This window comes from Buteo buteo, chromosome 3 (assembly GCF_964188355.1).
Source record: "Buteo buteo chromosome 3, bButBut1.hap1.1, whole genome shotgun sequence".
In the NCBI taxonomy this organism is placed as follows: Eukaryota; Metazoa; Chordata; class Aves; order Accipitriformes; family Accipitridae; genus Buteo; species Buteo buteo.
In genome coordinates this window covers 32,056,801-32,077,126 of record NC_134173.1, presented here as the reverse complement: position 1 = coordinate 32,077,126, position 20,326 = coordinate 32,056,801, and the positions used below count along the sequence as shown (strand labels likewise).

At 38.8% G+C, this 20,326-nt stretch overlaps 1 protein-coding gene across 21 annotated transcripts in view; it reads right to left on the bottom strand.

Annotated features, from left to right (window-relative positions):
• Positions 1-20,326, bottom strand: part of DTNA (dystrobrevin alpha) — a 231,552-nt gene that overhangs the window by 91,387 nt on the left and 119,839 nt on the right. For all 21 annotated transcript variants that reach the window (XM_075023237.1, XM_075023235.1, XM_075023236.1 and 18 more), the window contains 2 exons: positions 9,392-9,459; positions 4,230-4,310 (listed from right to left, as the gene is read on the bottom strand). In XM_075023237.1, the coding sequence (XP_074879338.1) occupies positions 4,230-4,310; positions 9,392-9,458 (148 nt within the window). In that variant the 5' untranslated portion in view covers position 9,459. The remainder of the gene's footprint in view (positions 1-4,229; positions 4,311-9,391; positions 9,460-20,326) is intronic.

The window sequence follows — 20,326 nt, the reverse complement described above, 5'->3', positions numbered from 1 at the left end:
GCTCCAAAACCTGCTCCGATGCACTGGAGGTGAAGTGAAGGACAATACCCTGATGTTTGACTTTGTTAGAGCAACACTGGTTCGCAGGGTTTTCAAGTTCTGTGACTGTTGCAGACCTCATGGTGCTCACCTGCAGTTTTTCCATCTCCCTCCTTGATTCTTGCAGCATGCACTACTTAGCTTTAAAGCACATTTAGAAAATTTAGTTGATGATGAAGTCAGCTATTCGCATTTTGTACATTTTGTACAGACCGGAATAAACATGTACCATGTCTGATCAGGTTTCTGCACCTGCTTCCTATTTGCTTTTATTATCCCAAATAATGAAATTTAACCTCAAATGGTTAGGGCGCTGCTATTTCCGAGACTATATCCAACACTATGATCCAGCAGAGCAGCAACAGTCAGCTCACACACTCCTGCTTTACATTCTGAGATCTGAAGATGACGTAACCACCAGCAGTGTTTTCTCTGGGGTCCATCTGTCCAAGACTCTTGGCATTCATTTAGAATTATTCATGCCCAAATCTCAAGATCTTCTCAAGACTGCTTTAGTATTTCTTTTATTTTTTTCTTTTTTTATGGAAGACGTATCTACATCTTGTGTTAGTATTTATAACTAAGAGAAGACTATTGCTATTGCAACAGGTCTATTGCTACTGGAGTTCTGCAAAGTAATAAGCAAGTAGCCTGCAATCATCTCTTTCTGTATCCACCACATCCTCAAAAGTCCCTACAATACCTACAGTTCCTCTTTTAATTAATTCCAATTTTAGAAATTGTCAGCAGAAATAGCGAAGCATAAAATGAGTTTATATTCATGGTGCACTAACAAAGCTTCCCAACTTTTAGGATTTCAGCATGTAGAATTTTGCAGGTCTCTTACTTTTGGGGTTTTTGTCACATATTGCATCCCACATTTGGGCACTTAGCAGATTCAGAAGTGTGCCAACAATAATCTGAAAATGTTACTGTTAGTTATTTGTAGCGTTAACATAGGCAAAGGGGAATGCTTAAGTTTGCAGGAATTTTTCTTTGAAAGATAACATCAGAGCTTTTTCAAATTTATCTACTTATCATTTTCTGAGTTCTTAAGAAGAATTTCTTGCTTTTCTCAAGAATATGGCTGGACTGAATTCAGTTCTATCCTGTTTGACAAATAGTTGCAATGACTGATACCGACTTTTCTCACTTTGCTGATTTTATTTAAACTGCCTGTTAGTTTAAATGCTCAGAGAGATTTTTATAAAATAAATACTTTTCACATGCATAGTAGTTTTCCAAAAGTTTTATAGAATTATCGGAAAGACATATATTTGCAATTTCAAAGACTGTTGGCTAAATATTTTTAAAGCAGTCTTCCTCTTCTGAAAATGAAATAATTCCATGGAGCAATTAATTTGATCAACAGTGTTAGTACTCAAAGTACAACACATGTAGTGAGCAGTATTCTGGTAAATGGTGGTAAACTCTCACTTCCTCTATAATCTTTGGCCAGATAGTTTAACTAGTTTCAGGAGGAATGCAAGAGAGAATGGCTCTCGTTGCACACTGCCTCCTTCACCAGTAAAACCCAGCCTGCTGCTGAAGGTTTCAGCAAAATACCCTTTTGTACTGAGAGAATTCACAAAGGAGGACAAGAGATGAACCTGTGGCTGTGTCTGCATTAAAGACAGCAGAAACAAACAGTGTATTGTTTGTGATAAGCATAGCTGCCTCTTAAATGATACCCTGTCACTGTCTATGCTAATGGGCACCTTTGGGTAAAAAAGATGGTGTTAATAAAACCTCTGCTCTGCTTTCCTTGGAACAGCCACTTCTGGCACTCAAAGCAGCTCTCTGCTTCAATCCTCATACACCTTCAGCTTGTAGCCAAGAGCAGCTCCCTGCAATTTATTAAATTAGCTCTTTAAAGGAATCCCTTAAATACACTCTTTCCAAGCAATTTTTTCCTAGTAAGTCTGGGCCAGTGTGCCAGGGCAGGGCAGGAGAGCACAGCTGAAAGAAGACAAGGATGGCTTGAGTGACAGGAGGTGCTATGCACTGGGAGTGGAGCAGAACTGCCTTTGAGCTTTTTCTTTTTATATTCTCCCCTAAATGAAACAGCTCAGATGCAGCAGAAATGTTTTTTTTCTATGTCTTTTTTTTTTTTCTCCTGAGCTTACTATTGGGTGGTGCATAATGGCAATTTCTGTAGGGTAAAAAACCCAAAAGAGTAGCTGACATGAGCTGGAGGTCTGATATTAACCATTTCAGGGCAGTGCTCAGTTCAGTGGCTCTATGTTTAGAAGCTCTGTCTTGGACAGCCATTGCTTGAAATCACATCAGGTGAATGAATGACTTCTTTTCCCACTAATAAGAGAAAGCCATCTGGAAGAGCAGCAGTCTACTAGAAACAACTAGAAGAAAACTGTACTTGATGGTGAAAAGACGCACGCAATCCAGCCCATTCCAGAGCAACAGACATTATTTAAGTTGCACAGAACCTTATTCTTAGGACGACATTTTAAGTTCTTCCTTTTTTTTTTTCTCTTCAGAAGAGGTTGATACAGCTTAAGTCTTGATATAAGACCAGCAAATCACTTCTCCTACGTTATCAACAGCAACCAGAAGGCAAGCACTGTCCATGAGCAACTTGGCACAAGCTGGCAAACTGAAGGGCATGTGTATTGGTTCTCTATGAAGACAAGCAATAGTTCCAAAAAAGCAGATCACAGTTGATAAATAAGAGGAACAAAGTTAAGATTAACAACCAGTATTTTTAGCCAGCCAGCCACTCCCAACAATAAGGCTATTACACCCTTAGTTGTTTTCATTTGCTTTGTATACACTTATCAAAGCAATTAGTGTTATGACTTTCCTATCACTGTCAACTTAATTGGATACTTTTGTCACCTCAGACTATTGTATTCTGTTATCATGAAAATGAAGTGAAAAATTCATCCTTTTAAACATAAAATGTAAAAAAATAAAATAAACAATTGAATGCAACATCATAGTGTCTTTCAGTACATTTCCTCCTGAATGGGAGAAGCCAGCCGCTGGGCAAGTACTAAACCCCTCCTGGGTTTTGTGTCTGGTAGCCTGCTTATAATGTGATACTAATCCTTCAATTCATACTTCAGCTAAACACACATTAAACACGTGAGAAATGTGCTATGGAAGTGATTGAACGACCAGCTCCATAGCTAATAACCCAATAAATACTCTCCAAAGTCTTTTCCACCTCAGTTTGGCCTCTCCAGTATGTTTGGACAGCATAAGCTAAACATTTCCGTAAGACAGGTAGACGTAACCCCAAAACTAGGAATTCTCTCCAGGGTGGTTAATCTTTACTTGCAGTGAGCATTTCTTAACATACTTACCGCTGTGTGTAGCACAAGCGTAGCCAGGCTGTCATTCTAGTTTAGATATGAAGACTGAAAAAACTTGTCTTCTCTGCATTAGTCCTCTCCCTCCTGCTACTGCTGACAAGAGTTACCCTGGTTAGGATTTTTTTTTTTTTGATTCGGTGTGGAAAGGTCCGGTAAAACGCATAAACCAAAAGCTGCCATTGTAAGTATCGGCATACTTTTTTGGATGGAGAAGAAATGATTTTATATATATTTCCCCTTTAAAGTTCACAGCACATGACTGTAGTAATAGAAACTGCGGCAGTAAAGGAAGAAAGACTGAATCTCAGAAGAAACGTTTAAAAAGTCACTAATCAAGTGAGAAACTTCTCAAGAATGAAGCCTAGACGAAGGAAGACAGACATGCAGAGATTACAAGCAGGTTCACCCTCTTAGAAGAGATGTTTCTAACTGGCCTTCTGGAAATAAGGGGGCTGACTGACATTGCACTTACTTTGCTGCACCCCAAATAGACAAGGACTGGAACCACCACTTCTTCTCATGGAGTTGCTATAAAAGCATTTGATTTGCAGGATCTTGCTGGAACCTGCAAATGTTATCTTACAAGAAAACTGGAGAATGTAGTTAACATGCTTATTAATTAAAGCTGTGGCCTGCATCATGACCCACCCTTCTATGCCTGAATTGCTGGCATGTTTGAGACAAATTCCTTATATAAACAGGTTAATATTTAAAATCTGCCCAGGCACTCTGATTAGTGTCCTTTGCAATGCCAGATCAAACAGTCCCGGTTTGTGACTCATGTGAAGGACAGACTGGGGAGTGCAATGGAAAGCTAATAACAATGGTGTATGAAGGAAGCGCTGACATACTTACAGTTGCATTTCTTCTGAACAAATCTAAGCTTGCATGCTGTTCTGTAGGTGGACAAACGAATGCGATCCAGATCTTGAGCCCCTAGTGGAAGAGAGTAACAGCGTCATTTGTATGGAATATGACCTGTGCATATCTTTGCTAGCAGGGAAGCCTGAGAACAAAAAGGACACATGAGCTGACTCCGTTTAATAATTTTCAAGGCTCTCCCCTTTGCAGGGAGAGTAGAGAGGGGTGAGGAGAAAGAAGGGGAATGGCAGGAGCTACAGTATTAAAAGACTTTTATAAAGAAAGGCAAGGAACAGTCAGCCCACTGCCTCTGTCACTTTGAAGAACAATCTGGTCAAGCTGCAGGCTAAGACACACTGGCCAGGCTCCAACAGCAGGGAAAACCTCCATCTAATTTTAATATTTAACAATAAAGCTCATAACAAATATCTTTGTCTGACATGTCTGCTCAGAACAAGGTATTTCCAGTAAACCAAATAAGAAAAAATATCATGCCATGACAAAAAGACTGATAGCAATCTGCAGAAGGGGGCAAAAATAATGCAAAGGGTGTGAGGCCTTTCTCCATTTTGCAGAGGTATGTTCTCTGCAATGGAGACCTCAAAGGGTCAGCTCTCTGTTTCACACATAGCTTGGCCCTGGCTGTTCCAGCTTAAAGATCTGGCAACGTTTCCAAAGCAGCTGTCCAGGAGATGAGTGTAAACTGACTGGTAGCTACTTCACATACAAGTGCAGCAGAGCGGGACCAGGATGGGGGCAAAACCTGGCACAGTGTCTTTAGGCCTCCTGCTGCTTTGTACCACTCGTAACACTTCCCAAACCCCCCAAAAGTAGATGAGGAGATTGTGATTTAAATCCTTCTCCTTTGTGGCTGGTATCTTACATAAAGAAGTGTTGCCTCACAGCTACAATACGGCCTATGAAATACAAGACCGCTTATTAATTTTACCACACATTTAATGGAAACACATTCAATTAAATTTTGCATATTTGCTTTTTCACTGTGGTTGGCCCTGTAACAGGAGTAAAACCTGTTCTATTCAGTTGAGCAAGGTACCAAGTTACAAAAACCAGAGTTTAAGGAACTGTCCGCATGAAACACATCCAAACAAGGTACAGTCAGGCTGCAAGAGAAGTGGAGTGGAATATGGCCCTATTCTGCTTTTACACATGCTTCCTGAACACTTTCTCTAAGATTCCTCTTGACATTTTTAGATTGGCCGCTCAGTTGCCCTGTTGTACATGTGGCCATGTTGGCATCGTTCACCCACACTTTCTTAAACAATCTGCCATCCTTTGGACCCAAATTTTTCAGATGTGCCCTGACCCATGAGATGAAAACGAGAATGATACTCTCCCCTCTCCCCAGACTCTGCTCTTTTCCTGACCGAATTCTCCCATGCAATCTTCCCAGGGCTCCCAGCTACTCCCTTTTGCCCGTTGGCTGTCTTAACCATCTGCTTCTGGGAGAACCTACCTTTAACTACTTATCTTCAGGTCTGGAAAGCTTTTTTAATTTTTTTCATCATATGCTTTATTGTTAAATTACACAGGTTCTTCTCTTCTCCTTTAGTACCTCACTGACAGCTTTTGGAAAACTTCTTAACTGGTAAAGGGGAGGATAATGCTTGTAACACCTAAGTCTTTCCTTTTTTTAATAGGACCAATGAGTAAAATGAATTCAACTTTTTCCCTCTTAAGTTTAGTGAAAGCTACTAATAAAAGGTTCCAGTGCTCCTTTATAAAACTTCACCCTTTTAACAAGATGTAAAGATTCAAAGCAAAATGAGACTCTGGTTCATTGAGCTTCCTAGGTTGCAGTATTAATCCTAAATAAACAAGTTTGCAAGCGATAATGTTGCTTTTTTTCTTTACTATTTACACACACAGTGGATGGTATTATTTTAATATTATTTTGGGAGTAGGTGTTTTTGCTGTTAAATCCCTGGAACAGACAATTAAATTTTACCATGATTCACATTTTGCCGCAGTCAGAGATCTATTTTTCAAATAACTTCTGTAGAAAAGTGACTTCACTTACATGGAGAGTCCTGAAAAACAAGTGGAAAGATGTGCGGGACTGAGCACGGCAAAGGAGACTGTGAATTTATAACTTGCCTACAGGACTGCCAGTGGCTGCTCCTTCCTTTTGCCCACTGGCAGTGTTTCACTGTTTCCTTTGAATACGTTCATCTCATGTAACACTGTTTGCAGTTTGCAAAAATAACAAAGAAGTGATACGTTGCAAGCTTTGGCTGCTGATTTCTTGCTGGATAATACGTGCTGGCAGCACAATAGTGATGTACATTTTGAACTTCTTTCATCAGTCTGGATATACCTGAGCATGTCAGGGAAGACTAACGATAGCCTAGTGATTTGACATCCAATGGTGCATTTTGAGATATAAGACAATTTAAGTTTTAACCACAGGATTCTACACAATATGATATTGATTATGATACTAATTCACAAAGGTTTGTAATCTGGAACTAGAAAGAGGCCTCTTCTGAAGGAAAGGAAACAAAAAAGTCAAACTAAACTTCTTTAAATACAGGGAATATCACATAGTGGACCAAATCTAAAGTAAGAGTCAAATCCATCTATTCCTTGTTCAGATCAAACTTCCTACTTTAAAAGGCAGGAAAAGTTGCACTTTTTTTTTCTGTCTTGTGTAGTCTGGAACATGACCCACTCTCTAAAAGTATTGTGGGGTTTTAATCACAGACATGCAGATATGACTGCAAGAACCTAAATCACTGTCAAAAAGTCCTCTGTATTATGAATTTTCTTCCTCTAACATCGGCAGGTTGTGGAGTTTCACTTTTTACCATAAGCTTATATCTGTTATAATGTCAAGAAGCTTCGCATGGCCAACATTATGTAGGGTGTGTCGAGCACATGGGTTTTGTTAAACGTGGATCATGTGGGCTTGCACACAGCTGAGGGCACCTGAATGCAATGTCAGGATTAGCTTCTGTTTCAGGGAAGCACACCCTTTAAAGACACAGGAATCCAAAGGACTCTCAAAATGCAAAATTCAGTGTTGTATGAGTATGGACATTTCTTCGCCTAAAACATACTTAGTTTTTCACAAAGACTTAGTATTTCCCCCTCTTTTTACCTAGTTAGAACCCAGTTCTCTGTGTGCATGCGTAATAAGAGGAGGAAGGGAGGCAGGCAAATAGAAAAGGGAAGCACACATGAGATAAACCAGACTCAAGTAAATACATCAAAATACTAAAATGTGAAAGAAAAAGTAGTAAACAATAACAATTTGTGTACAGTATGGGAAAACAGTCTCTCCTCCACCTCTAACTGCTGATTGTAAACTTTCCCAACACCTCCTTAACTCCTCCAAAACAACCTAATAGCAAAACAGCCTTCAAAACTGTGGGAACAAACCATAAATCCTCACGGCAAAGTCTTAAGCAATTATCTTCCATTTTAGGAATATTTCAAACTAACTGAAGTTAATGGAAGTTGTGCTATTGACTTTAGCTGATACAAGCTCAAGTCCTCTCTATAATTCTAATTTAGAGTATAGTATGTTCTGATAATGGAAAAATGCATCATCCAAATGCATCATCCTTTTTTCTTTTTTTTTTTTTTTTTTTTCTTCTGGCCAAAGAACAACCCCTCCCTCCACTGGTCCAAGATGCTGTACACAAGGGACAAGAGAAATATCCATCCGAGTTGCAACAGCAAGCCTTCTGTGATACTGAAATAATTACAGGGCACAATGGAGCTAGTGGACACAGTGGAAAGGGCCAAGACCAATCTCAGCAGGCCATGTGAATGAGAAGTCCTTAATTTGGAGAGCTCAGGAGCGTAGATGTAGGGCATTCGGTCACCCCTCGGCTCACCCCCAGAGAACAGTCCTGAGCACGTTTAATTCACCGGCACAGACCGAGCCCTTCAGTGCACATAGCTGCTCAAGTCCCAGTAATGCTCATCTTAGTCTCCCCCAGAAGGCGGGGGAGATGCTCTGTCATTTTTCAGTATGTTGCAGGGGACAAATAATAGGAAGCTTAGTAATTACAGACAGAACTTAGTTAAATCTAGTAACAGGGTGACAGTCTCCAACTTCATCTGTAATAGAATTTCCTTGAGAAATGGTGGATTGTTCGTAAAAGAAATAGACGACTGTTGAGGGAACTGCAGGAACATTGTTAGTATAGTACATCCCTGACACACTATTCTGCAGGGAGCACAAAGCTTCACTAGAAACTATAAAAAATGTGCTGAAGCGGGGTATGTAGTATATGAGTCCCTGTACTGTGTCTGGCTGGGATGGAGTTAACTTTCTTTATAGCAGCCTGCATGGTGCTGTGTTTTAGATTTGTAGCTAAAAAAGTGTTGATAACACACCAATGTTCAGCTATTGCTGAACAGTGCTTGCACAGCATCCAGGCCTTTTTGTTTCCTACTTTGTCCCCTCCCAGAGTCGGCTGGGGGTGGGCAAAAGGTTGAGAGGAGACACAGCCAGGACAGATGACCCCACCTGGCCAGAAGGATACTCCATACCTTAAAATGTCATGCTCAGCAATAAAACTGGGGTAGGAACGAATGGGGTGGGGAATTTAGTCTTCCAAGGTAGACACTGCTTCGAGACTGGCTGGGCATCAGTCTCTTTTGGGAGGTGGTGAGTGACCACCTTTGCATCACTTGTGGTTTTTTGTTGTCTTTTTTTTTCTCTCTTTCAAGCTCTTAACTGCATCTCAAGCCATGAGTTTTCTTGCTTTTGCTCTCCCTATATTTTCTCCCATTCCACTGGGGGCTGGTTGGGGATTAAGCAAGTGGTTGTGTGGGTGTTTAGCAGCTGGCTGGGGTCAACCCACTACAGATAGCCCCATTAAAAGATGTAGTCTTTTGGGGACCTTTATCCCTCTTCATTGCTACCTGTGTATTGCAGTATTTTTGTCTCAAGAAGCTACTGATTAAAATAATACAATCACAAAATCTGACATAGAAAATCCTTCTCTCCTGCTATTTGGTCAAACCAGCCCATTTTCCTGTAGTTTTGGTCTCATGACATTAAGCCATTTGTGAAATGGAGATATAAGTTACCTGAGGTGGAATGCTTGCATAGATTTTACTGACACTGCATTACAACTGGCTTGGTCTATCACAGCGAAACATTTCTTGGAAGTACTTACGCATTTCTGCAAACAGCTGCCTTCTTTCTGCCATGGTATTTCCTCTTTTCCCACAATCTTCAATCATTCTGGAAGACAAAATCATGTGAAAATATTGAGCATTATCCCAGACTGCACATATGTACATAAGCATCCATAATTGATCCCGGAGAACCTTTGAGGTTGACTGGTGCTCCGTGTGTACCCAATGCCTTTTGCTAGCCTCTCTGTGGCACAGTTTGAGGAGAAGCTGGTCCCCAAATTGTCCTCCATTCCCTAGACTCTGCTTTCAAGCATTTGTTTTTCTCTTCTCTCTCTCCCAAAGGCAATGTTCAGTTTTTCTGCTTGATGTAACTAACTGACTTACATAACACAAGCTCTGAAATTCATTTTAGGTTTTCTTAAATAAGGAATCTTCAGTTTAAATTATGTAAGAGAGAAGAAATCATAAAAGATTTGAATATTACTTTATAGCATAGAAAATGCCTTTCTAGCCAATTCTGGGTGGAGGAGACAAAAAAATAACACAACAACTAAATCTCTACTCCACAACATAATACTCTCTATTTACTCAAGCAAATACACTCCAAATATTCATTCAAATTCAAGACAGTACGTCTCTGATTAAATGAGTTCCAGTAAAAGGCTCAGAAGCAAGAATATATTTTCCTTCAGTTTTCAGATATAAAAATCTTCAGAATATTTTGAAGAGCGCTACTGCTGGATAGAGCACAGAGAAAAGAGGCAGCTTACTTCACAGCCAGAATCCAAACCATAAAAGACTAAAGCCTTCAGAGTAAAGATAAACATCTTTAGCAGCACTCAAAAAATGAAACCAGTGTCAGCATCACCACTTCCTATGGGTAATTACTCTAGCAAACCAATATCGTTTCCTCCCTGCCAAGCCTGGTTAGGGCTTCTGACCTGCATTTTAATCTACATCCTTGTCTCAACTAGACTGTGTAAAATAACATTGGGCCACCTGGGATATAAAGGAGATGCTCTGTAGAGGCCTGCAAGCCAAAATATTCCACCGTATCCCATAGCAAACCCACATATGTATATAACAGGAAGGATAAAAGTACTGGATGCTGAAGTCTACCATCACCAAAGGACTCAGGAGGGAAAACCAGTTTCCTTTTATTTCTTGGAAAAAGCAGGGCAATCACATAAGAAGTGTTTTGTTGTGTGGGGTTTTTTTCCCTTCCAAAATGTGCTGTTCAAATGAAGTGGTGGTACATTATAACTGCCTTTTCCAAATAGTCTGTTAAATTCTCAAGAGTACTGATAAAGGCTCTGCTAAAGTGCTGTCTATGGTGGACATTTTGTGATGTGAGCAGCAGTCCCACTAAGAAGTGGACAAAGGGTATGGCTGCAGCCTGTTTGCAGGGATATTCAAGTTCACCCTTATGCTCTAATTTGGCCGGGAGTGATACAGATGTGTGCAGCATAGCATTAAGTCTGAACTAATATATCCTGCCTTTCTGCAGAGATAATAGCTTTCAGTATACTGCTTTACAGAAGTGGCCACACAGCCTCTGATCTGGAGGTAGCTGGTGTCTTGCTAGCTCAGAGGGGTCAGGGAAGAGTCACACCTACCTGCAAAACGAGATATACCTCAAGATACGCCAGACCCAACCTGCATCATAATTAGACAGCAAGTAGTAATATCTTTTGTACATGGATCAGCTTTAAATCTCTGCCCGTAAAAGATGAAAAATGATGTAATCCCACTAACCCCAGCTTGAGTTCCCCACTCCTTTCTGTTTCTAATTGAACTTACAGTAGGAGACAAATTTGCCATAAATGACCAGATTTCATAGGACAGGTGGGTTAATAAAGCCCTTGGAAAAGATAGCATCTTTCAGCAGGCAGGGCGGTTGAGTGAATACTTCAGAGCAAATACAATTTCAGATTAACTTTTATTATTTGTAGAGTGAGTCACAGGCCATCATAATTTTCTCTGACTTCTCCTATATTCAGAATTACTCTACAAACAATGTGCCACTGGTTTTTAGACTATATACTGTTCATATTAATTGACTGAGATTGTGTTATTTTGATTTTGGCACAAGGATTACATCATCTTCTTTCAGTTTTGATATAATTTACACTTAAATCTTACAGATCTTTTTCCATTTATTAATTTGCTGTTTTCATTCCACCAATGTTCTCTAACATTCATGAAATAGTCACTGGTCTCATGTTGATTACTGCAAACTTTACTGAAAACAAAAGGGGTGCAACTTTATTCTTCCTTCCCTCATACTGCTTCTTGGATAAAAATATTCCTTAGCTATCGCTTTCAAATATCTACAGAGCACCCACTGGAACGTGGCTCACCTGTGACCTTATTCACCATGCAGAAGAATTTTCCCAGTCAAAATGAAGTAAAAAAAGGTATTTTTCAAATAATGCAAATTGTACAGCAAGTTCTCCACTTCCTTCAGAGAGCCCATTTCTAAAGTATCCTTTCAATGGGGTAAAAATCATTAACTGATTTTCCCTTTTGTGCAATTCATCCTCCCCTTACTTTTGTTGATGTTTATATCTCCTTATATAAAATGTTCCCCGGACCTAATCATCATTTTTCAGAATGTCCCATTACCTAGTGAAACTGAATCACCCTTTCCACTGCTGGGGCTTATGGGGATTACCAGGCCTAACAAATAACTTTATATTTATACACACACAACTCAAGCTTCCTTGGAGAGAGAAGAAATTTTGTATTTGTACTTTTAAGACTCTCACTGCACTAGGTATGTTGCAGATTTTAAAATAGCTTTCATCCCAAATGACAATCCTAAAATCCTCTGCAATGGGATATATGCCATTAAGCTAATGAGAACATCAGCAGTGGCAGTATTTTCAGATAGATATCTTCTATCCCTCCTTTGCATCTTTTCCTGACAAAGAAAAAATTATAGCTGATGCTCATCAATATTGTTATTTTTGAGTTGCCATTGATAGGAATTCACTTAACTGTGTCTTTGAAGCTTTTTGCATGCATTTTTAACTCCAGAACGTGCTACAGCCCAGGCTCAACTAATGCCATTGGTCATGGGTGTTGGGCATCTCCCTTTTCAGTCTTGTTCACCTTGATCCAGCTCACAGGTACACAGCTCAGCTCTTTAACTCAGATTACAGAGACTCACGCTTTGAGCCTGCGATGCGCTCAGCTCAGTCCCTGGGGCTGGCCGTGAGCATAATTGACTACAGTCATGTTCCAATATTTCTCACTTTACTTATAACACTTGTCAAGTCACAGGAAAAAAGTACAATTTGTTCTACAGGGGAAAAGAGCAAATCACAAAGTGAACTTTAATGTACTTTACAAAACAGAATAAATTATCAGAGACATAATTTTGAAAAATATTAATTAATGTACACTCTTCCCATAGTAGGGATTAGATTATATTTGTCTTCTATTGATTCCTTCCACTATCTTTTTCCCTTCACTTTTCTCCCCAGGAAATAGCTCCTCCACTGCAGGTAGGGAGAACACCTCCTGTGCATCTAATTAAAATTCTTGTCACGGGCTAATTAGTAAGGTACTAATTAGCAAAGTATTAAGGCTTCAATATATTACAGACATTCCAGAGCAGAAATCATTCCAAGCATAAGGTTTCCAGCCTCTGAGAAAGATACCATGAATGTTACATTTCTATCAGTGTTTCAGGCTGAAAACTTATGACATTAGTAGCGCTTGAAGGAAAAGAATAAATAAGGAAATAATTTAGTTTGATTTGAACATTTTTGATTACAATTTCACTTTCATGCTTATCATGTACCAGAAGCATAGTTGGTCTGGTTTTTAATATACTTTATTTGTTTATAAAATCTGACAGGGAATAACACATATTATACGTAAGGTGAGAACTAAATGCCCCATTTTTCTTTCCTTTGCTGTTGTGCTGCTTTGATTTATGAGTACTGTAATAATGCCTTTCACACGTAAGTGTTTTTCTTGTTTTAGTATTTATAGGGTAAATAGTATATTTTACTAACCCCTGTTTTATGTCATCCTTCTTGTAATTAGTGTATTTCCATTTCCTGAGCTATCTCTATGCATGGTAAAAGCAATGCCTGCCACAATTAAATCATTAGGCCCAAAAAAACATTCAAAGAAGTAATTGCCTGTATACCTGGAGAAGGAGCTCCCCTCTGGAGAGTTCTATACACTTCCCAGGAGACTGTCAAAAATTCCCGACCTGACACACACATGCACACACAGTTTGATGGCTCTGAGAAAAGCAACCCCATTAACACTTCCACAAATCTCCATCCTGTTCATCCGTGACGGATGAAGTGCTCCAGGGAGGTGGGAAGCACGCCAGTGAGGAAAATCGTCTGCTGAAATTGATTAATTGTGGCATGAAAAATTTATCAAGTACCATGTGATGGCTGTGACGCAGCCATGCATTTGACAAAAGAGGCTCTGAATCCTGACCAGTGACATTCCTGATGGTCTTTCAGGCTGGATAAAAGTTGGTTTTTCCATCACAGCAGGCACAGAGGAAAAAGAAGAACACTTGCTCTCCCCGAGTCTTGTCCAGTCGTGCTTGCTGTGGCTTGGAAGTGCTTGGAGCATTCTGGGATGCAACTTCTAGCTGGAGGTTTTGCTCCAGAAGACTGGTAAAACCAACAGTGAGTATCTCAAGATCACTTTTGGAAAAAGTCCCATCATTTGGTAGAAAGTATCAATCAGGCTCAAGCATCCTTTATTCTGAGCAGTCTGTATTTCCCTAGTGAGGAAATCTTCAATTCCTGATATAAACAGCTATTTTTTTTCTTCCATGAAATGTCAAATGTTAGATATTCGCTTTGGTATCACTGGGAATTGGAAGCATTAGGATGCAGAGAAATGTACTGGTTTCTCAGTGGCTATTTTTCATGCTGTTGACAAATCAGATGCTATTTTCTATGCAGCTGGTCAATATTTAAACCCAGCTTTGAGCAGACAACAGTAACATTTTTCAGCAGCACAGGCTTCTTGTCTGACATTGTTTGGGACAGTTTTATCAAAATGCCCTGCATACAAAACAAACTGCTATTCCTTTTCAGAATTTACCAGCACCAGAAATTTTGATTTATGAAAATGAAAGATCCTGCTAGGGTCTAGCTTACAGTTACTTTATGAGAAACTTAAAAGCTGTAGTCAACAGCTAGGTTTGGAGTGGTGTTCATGCAGGATTCATAGCAATATGAAAGAGAAGATTTTCCATAGATTTTTCCTCTTCTCCCATGTTCTCCAAATTCAGCCCTAGTAGGTGGATGCTGCTCAGCTAACTAGAGCAGAGTTATGGCTGTTATTTTGAAGTTAATTGGGATTGGAGAATAAAGGGTTAAAAGGGACAGTGGGTGCTAGCTAAAACCGTATTTGCAAAGTCACCAACCTCAGCAATCCTTGAAGTTAATAATGAGAATTGTGAAGGGCCTTTTCAGAGCCCTCTTCCCCTTAATGGATTTATTGGTGCCATATGAATGTCTTGTTCCACATCTTTTAATGAAGCAGGTCCCTAATAGGTCTCTCTGAGCTTTACGTTCCAGGACTAATTTTTGGTACTATAGTAAAATTGGTCAATGCTCTTTCCTGAGGCTAGGTATAATTGCATTGCACTTACAATGCTTGTTTGTATTTTATCTAGATGAGCATTTTACAGTGAAGAAGGAAAACAAAAGCTGTTGCTAAGTTCAACTCCAACATCAGCCTCAGCAAGTCTGCCTTTTCTTGTTTTTGTCATATTTTGCAATCTTAATATTACAAAGAAGAAAAAAAAAAGTAATTCTCTCTTGATTTATTCCTTTAACAAAATGTGTCTTTTGTTTTTAAGAAAGAATTTTCCAACAGATTTTTCAGCAGTTCCCCTTTCGAGAGCTTTGTATCCTTAGTAGGAAACTGTCAAAAATGCCTAATAAGGCACCCACTGCAACTCATTTTTGTAACACTCAGTCTTCAAGGAAGTCTGAATGCTATGCAAATCTTATCTGTGAGGTCTAAAAAACAAATTGTGAAGAGGTTCATCACTAACGAAAAAAATGCAGTTTGAAGACAGAAAACATGAGAGTCAAAATAGACTTTTTCTAACCATGGTCTTTCAGAGTCAGCCTTCCTGGCACTACAAAAAACTACTCTGCTGGGTGAAACATGGAAAATAAACTAACGTTCAGTGCTTCAAGTATGTTTTCATCCTTTGAGAGTATAAAATTATCCAATAAAATAATTTTGGTCAGCTCCAAAAAACTTTTATCCAGTGCTTCATTGCCATCACTTCTCATAAACAGTTCTGATAAACAGTAGGGATTGATTTTAGCTAACTGGTACAGATTTAAATAAAGCTCTTCAAAGTTCTATTCAAATGCTATTTTAAAACTATATTTCATCTAAGTTTATTAAATATTTTTTAAAAAATAACACAGATACTGATTTCCTTTACACTCATGCATGATGTTTCAGAGCCTTAGTTCACCTGAGGGGTAGTTAGAAATAACCTCTGCTAACAGTAAGTTCTTTTTTGTTACACTCAAAACGCATTCCAGAAAAAGAAAACCCCAAAACTCAGACACAAAAGCTGATGATACGCAATGCCAAATCTGCTTGTCTGATGTGTTAATCTTTTAATGGAGTTTTGCCATGCCCTCATCATGGAGCTGGATTTCACCCGAACTGTAGTTCTTCCTTCAACATATGTTTTTTTAAAACTATTTTTCTAAAAACCAAGTTCAATAAAGTACTGATCACCTTTAAACACTGAAATTTGCAATTCTACTACTTTCAGTTGGTTAAGCAAGGAATAATTCATAGGGAAAACCGTAATGAAACTCAAGGGATAAAAAGTTATAAAGACTTTATCACAGGAAGCATGTAATTGATACTTTGATACTTTGATACTCTGGTCTTCTCTCAGGTCTTTTTATTTGCCACTGTAGAGACACAAAGCAGGTTGCAGGATTTCACATATAATTAAACTCCTACTTAGTCAAAGGGATCTTTCAGTTCTTCTTGTACTGCCATAATTAAACCCAAATTCATCTGAGTAAGCTGTCAGTGATAGAATTGTGTTGGGAAGCATTTCCTGGCTTCTGCCAATTTTAATAATACAAGTTGTCAGTTTTTGTAAATAGGGATTTGATGATTATTTGCTGTAGGACAGTAGGTACTTTCATCTCCTTAGAATTATAAAAACATCTAAATAAACCAAATGGTAGCTGTGGGAGAAGATACATTCCTAGGCAGTTGAAATTACTGAGCTCCTTTGTGTGCACTATGAAAATCTTTCACTAAAATTAAGTATTGTTGGGTAGTCAAACAAATTAGTTAATAGAGAGACTGCTGGCTTTTGTCACCTTACCTGATCAAAAGTTTTGGCATCCACACAATTAACTGAACTGCCATTGATTCAGAGAAGTTGAAAAAACCTAATCAGCTAAGAAGAGTTTTCCATTATTCAACTGACAACCAAGAAGAATTTAAACCTTTTCATCTTTATGCCTGAAATAGACCCCTTTGGCCTTCTTTCACTTTTTAATTTTCTGAAATACTATAACAAATATATTAATGAAAAAGTAGTCTGAATTATATCTAAACAACACAGCTAAAGAAAAGAATCTTTACAAACATTCCCATGGAAATCCAAGTCTCTCCAGATATAATTGGGGGAAAGGTGGAAAATAAATTACAAACGAAAGAATGATGAGGCACTGATGAATTGTTCACATATATTCTTTCATAGTGGTAGCTATTAATTTGTCTTGAAGTTCAGTAAGAGCAGTCACTAGGACAGAATAATGGCACTAGGATGGGAATTAACGAATTTATGAGCATATTTGGGTTAAGTATACCTTCTGAGACAAAAGAAGCTTTGATTACTGAGACTGTGTGAATCTCATGCAGAGAGGAATCAGATCCTTAATGCAAGTAAGAGCAGCCTACAGGCTGATCTAATTAATATCTGAAGAAGGCATTTTTAGCAATTAGCTGTTGTCAGGGAATAAGGAAATGGGAGATTTTCTCTTTTTTACCTGGCCATATCCCTTCTGTCAGTGGCTTGATGACTTGGGTAAAAGTGATACAACTCAATCATTTCGGTGGCTGCATTCAGCTGATGATTCTTTTAAAGCAGACACCAACTTGTTCCATTTAATTCTGTTTTCAAGTACCAGATCACATTGAAGGATATGCATCTAAGTCTCTAGGTTCGTCGTGGGAAAACAAGTTCCACGTGCATCGCTTAAATGATTTCACTTGACAGCCTTAGCTATAATAATTCAGTTCTCAAGATATTAAGATACCAACCATCCCAAAGTCAGAATGATTAAAATCAGTGTCTATATATTCTCATTCCATAACTGCCTGCCTGCATACCCGTGAATAACCACACAAGCAGTACAGCAATACAGTCATTATATCCAACAGAAACAGAACAGATAGGCTGGCAGTACCATGTGATAACAGAAGAAACAGCAGGAAAAAAATCCAAGCAATGAGATGTCTACATTTGTAAAAATTTAAGTTACAAGAAATTACAAGCCAATACAAATGTTTCTGAGTCTTCTAGTGGTGAATGCATAGGAAAGGGAAACTCAGATGGGCTCCAGTTCAACAAAAGCTTTCTTTAATCTCTCCTTATTCTGCAAAGCCTTTACACACACACTGAACTCAAAGCACATGCTTGAATTCCATTGTGCTGACCAAGTATTTAGCTGAAGAGGAATGGACTGCTGAACCAGGCTCAGAGGTTTTTCTATTTAGTCCTTAATAAATGTCTAACAAAAAGGACAGCCTACAAACAGTGTATATAAAAGGGAATGTACTTGGAAATGGCACTTCAAGGAGGAGTCAGACTATCTCCCAACACAAGATAAGCTTTAGTCACATGCAGAGATGTATCTAACAGAGAACATACCTCCTCTGCATGTGTTGTGGAAGTTTACAGAGTACTGAGGTCACTTGGAAAGCAAAAGGAATTAGAGAAGGGTGTAAGAAACACAAGAATCTTTCCCCCTTTCATCCTTCTCCTCTTCATTATTTGGATGTATGTTGAGGTACTATTCAGGACACTCTTATAAAAGTGAACTGCGAAGAGAACTACATTTTATATCAGTTCATACATCTCTGGTTATTCCTAAAGTATCCCACCACAGAAGGTTAGCATAAGCTTTTCTGTTACAAAACTGTCTTTGACGCAAATGCATTCTGTCTTTGCCTTCCAGCAAATTTAGGCCTCCTGTTGCTGGACTACCCTCATACAATATTACCATACCCCTTCACATTAGTCTAGTTAATTCATTTCAGTGATTAATAAGGTGCAGCTATTTATTAGGAGCAGGAATTTTTGCAAAACTATCAATTTAATAAATAGTAAGTTAGGCATCTTATGTCTTCACTACAACATCACTATGTTAGATGTAAGGCTGTGAAGTGCTGTAATAACTTAAAACAATTCAAGAAAAAACGCACCCTTATTTCAACAGGTAAAGGACAACAGGAAATGAAGCAAATGCAAACAAAAAAAATGGACAGCTTGATATGCACTATCGGCTAGTTTATTTTCTCAAATAAAAACCCTAATATACCAAATTACTTTTAACCTAATTAAAATCTGACATTATTTTATTAGGCAATATGATTATTACAATAGCGTACAGAAGAAAATGAAATACAATATAATTATGTAGCAAATAGTCTCATACACTAAGCCAGAACAGAAAGCTAATGCTTGAAACATTGAATGCAAAGATAATGGCTGGTGATGCTTGTAAATGGACACAGCAGAAACAGGCTGCTACATATGATTCACTGATCCTGTTCTTTCCTCTCAGATATGCACATTACCTCTAACACTGTTTGGACCCTGCTAAACTAGAATTACTGTTGCATATGCAAAATATACTTGGAGAGGAACATTTTTAATAAAACAGTATTAATCATATGGTAAAAAAACATTTAGGTTATAAAAATCCCTCCAATGCAGCATAAACATTTCAGCTGGTAGAAATATGCTTCTAAGCAGACTTTCATCTGGAGAAATTTCAGTGTCCTGAACCTACCTTTCCCATGGCAAGGAGGGAATGTGAATAAAGCCAGGGGGAGCACAGGAAAGCCCAGAAGAAGCACAGCTAATCAAACTGGCAGCTAGGGTTGCAAAGATTCCTGATGTACTTTGAAATCCCCAAATGGTTGTTAAAAGAGATTTTTGTTCATGTAAAATGAAGTAGATAGCTTCTTAGAAACACTTATCTAAGGGTAATCAAGTCAGAAGACATGCTCCTACTCAAGCATTGCTCTAGGATGCACAGAACACATCAACTTTCATGGAAAAATGACTTTTGTAAAATTAACGACAGGTTACAAGAGGTGCCAAAACAATCAAGACACAGTCACATAGCACTATAAGTCTGTACCTGTCTGTCATGTTCCACAAAAGACTAAAATTTCCCGAACTAATTTTTCAATATTCCTTCCTTTGCAAAGATCTCATTTTCCTTCTACTATTCTACATACAGTTAGTACAAAACAACCACTTACATTTAAATGCAAACATAAAGCCATAACAGAAGATGAATGCTTTACATGCTGCATGTCTCCCATTGCTGGGAAGAATTAACAGTCTCAAGCCACCATTTTCACGTGTGCAGGGTAGTTTTTTACGCTGGGAGAACTGCTATGGACTTCAGTGAGGCTATTCAATGAATGAATAAGGACTTTCCTGTCCTTATGTCACGGTTGCATTCAGTAGGAGCTTCTTCCCACGCAACACAGAGGTTCTAGGAGAAGCACCTCAGAAACCATCCCGTGGAGCAACCCAGTCACTGAACTGCCAGCTGTGAAGGTGCCGTTTCCAAGATCCACCACACTTACACAGAGACTGGTCACCAAAAATCAGCGTCCATCAACGAGAAAGCCTTACAGCTGGCAGAAGAAGAGGAATGGATGGTGAGTGTGAAAACAAAGAG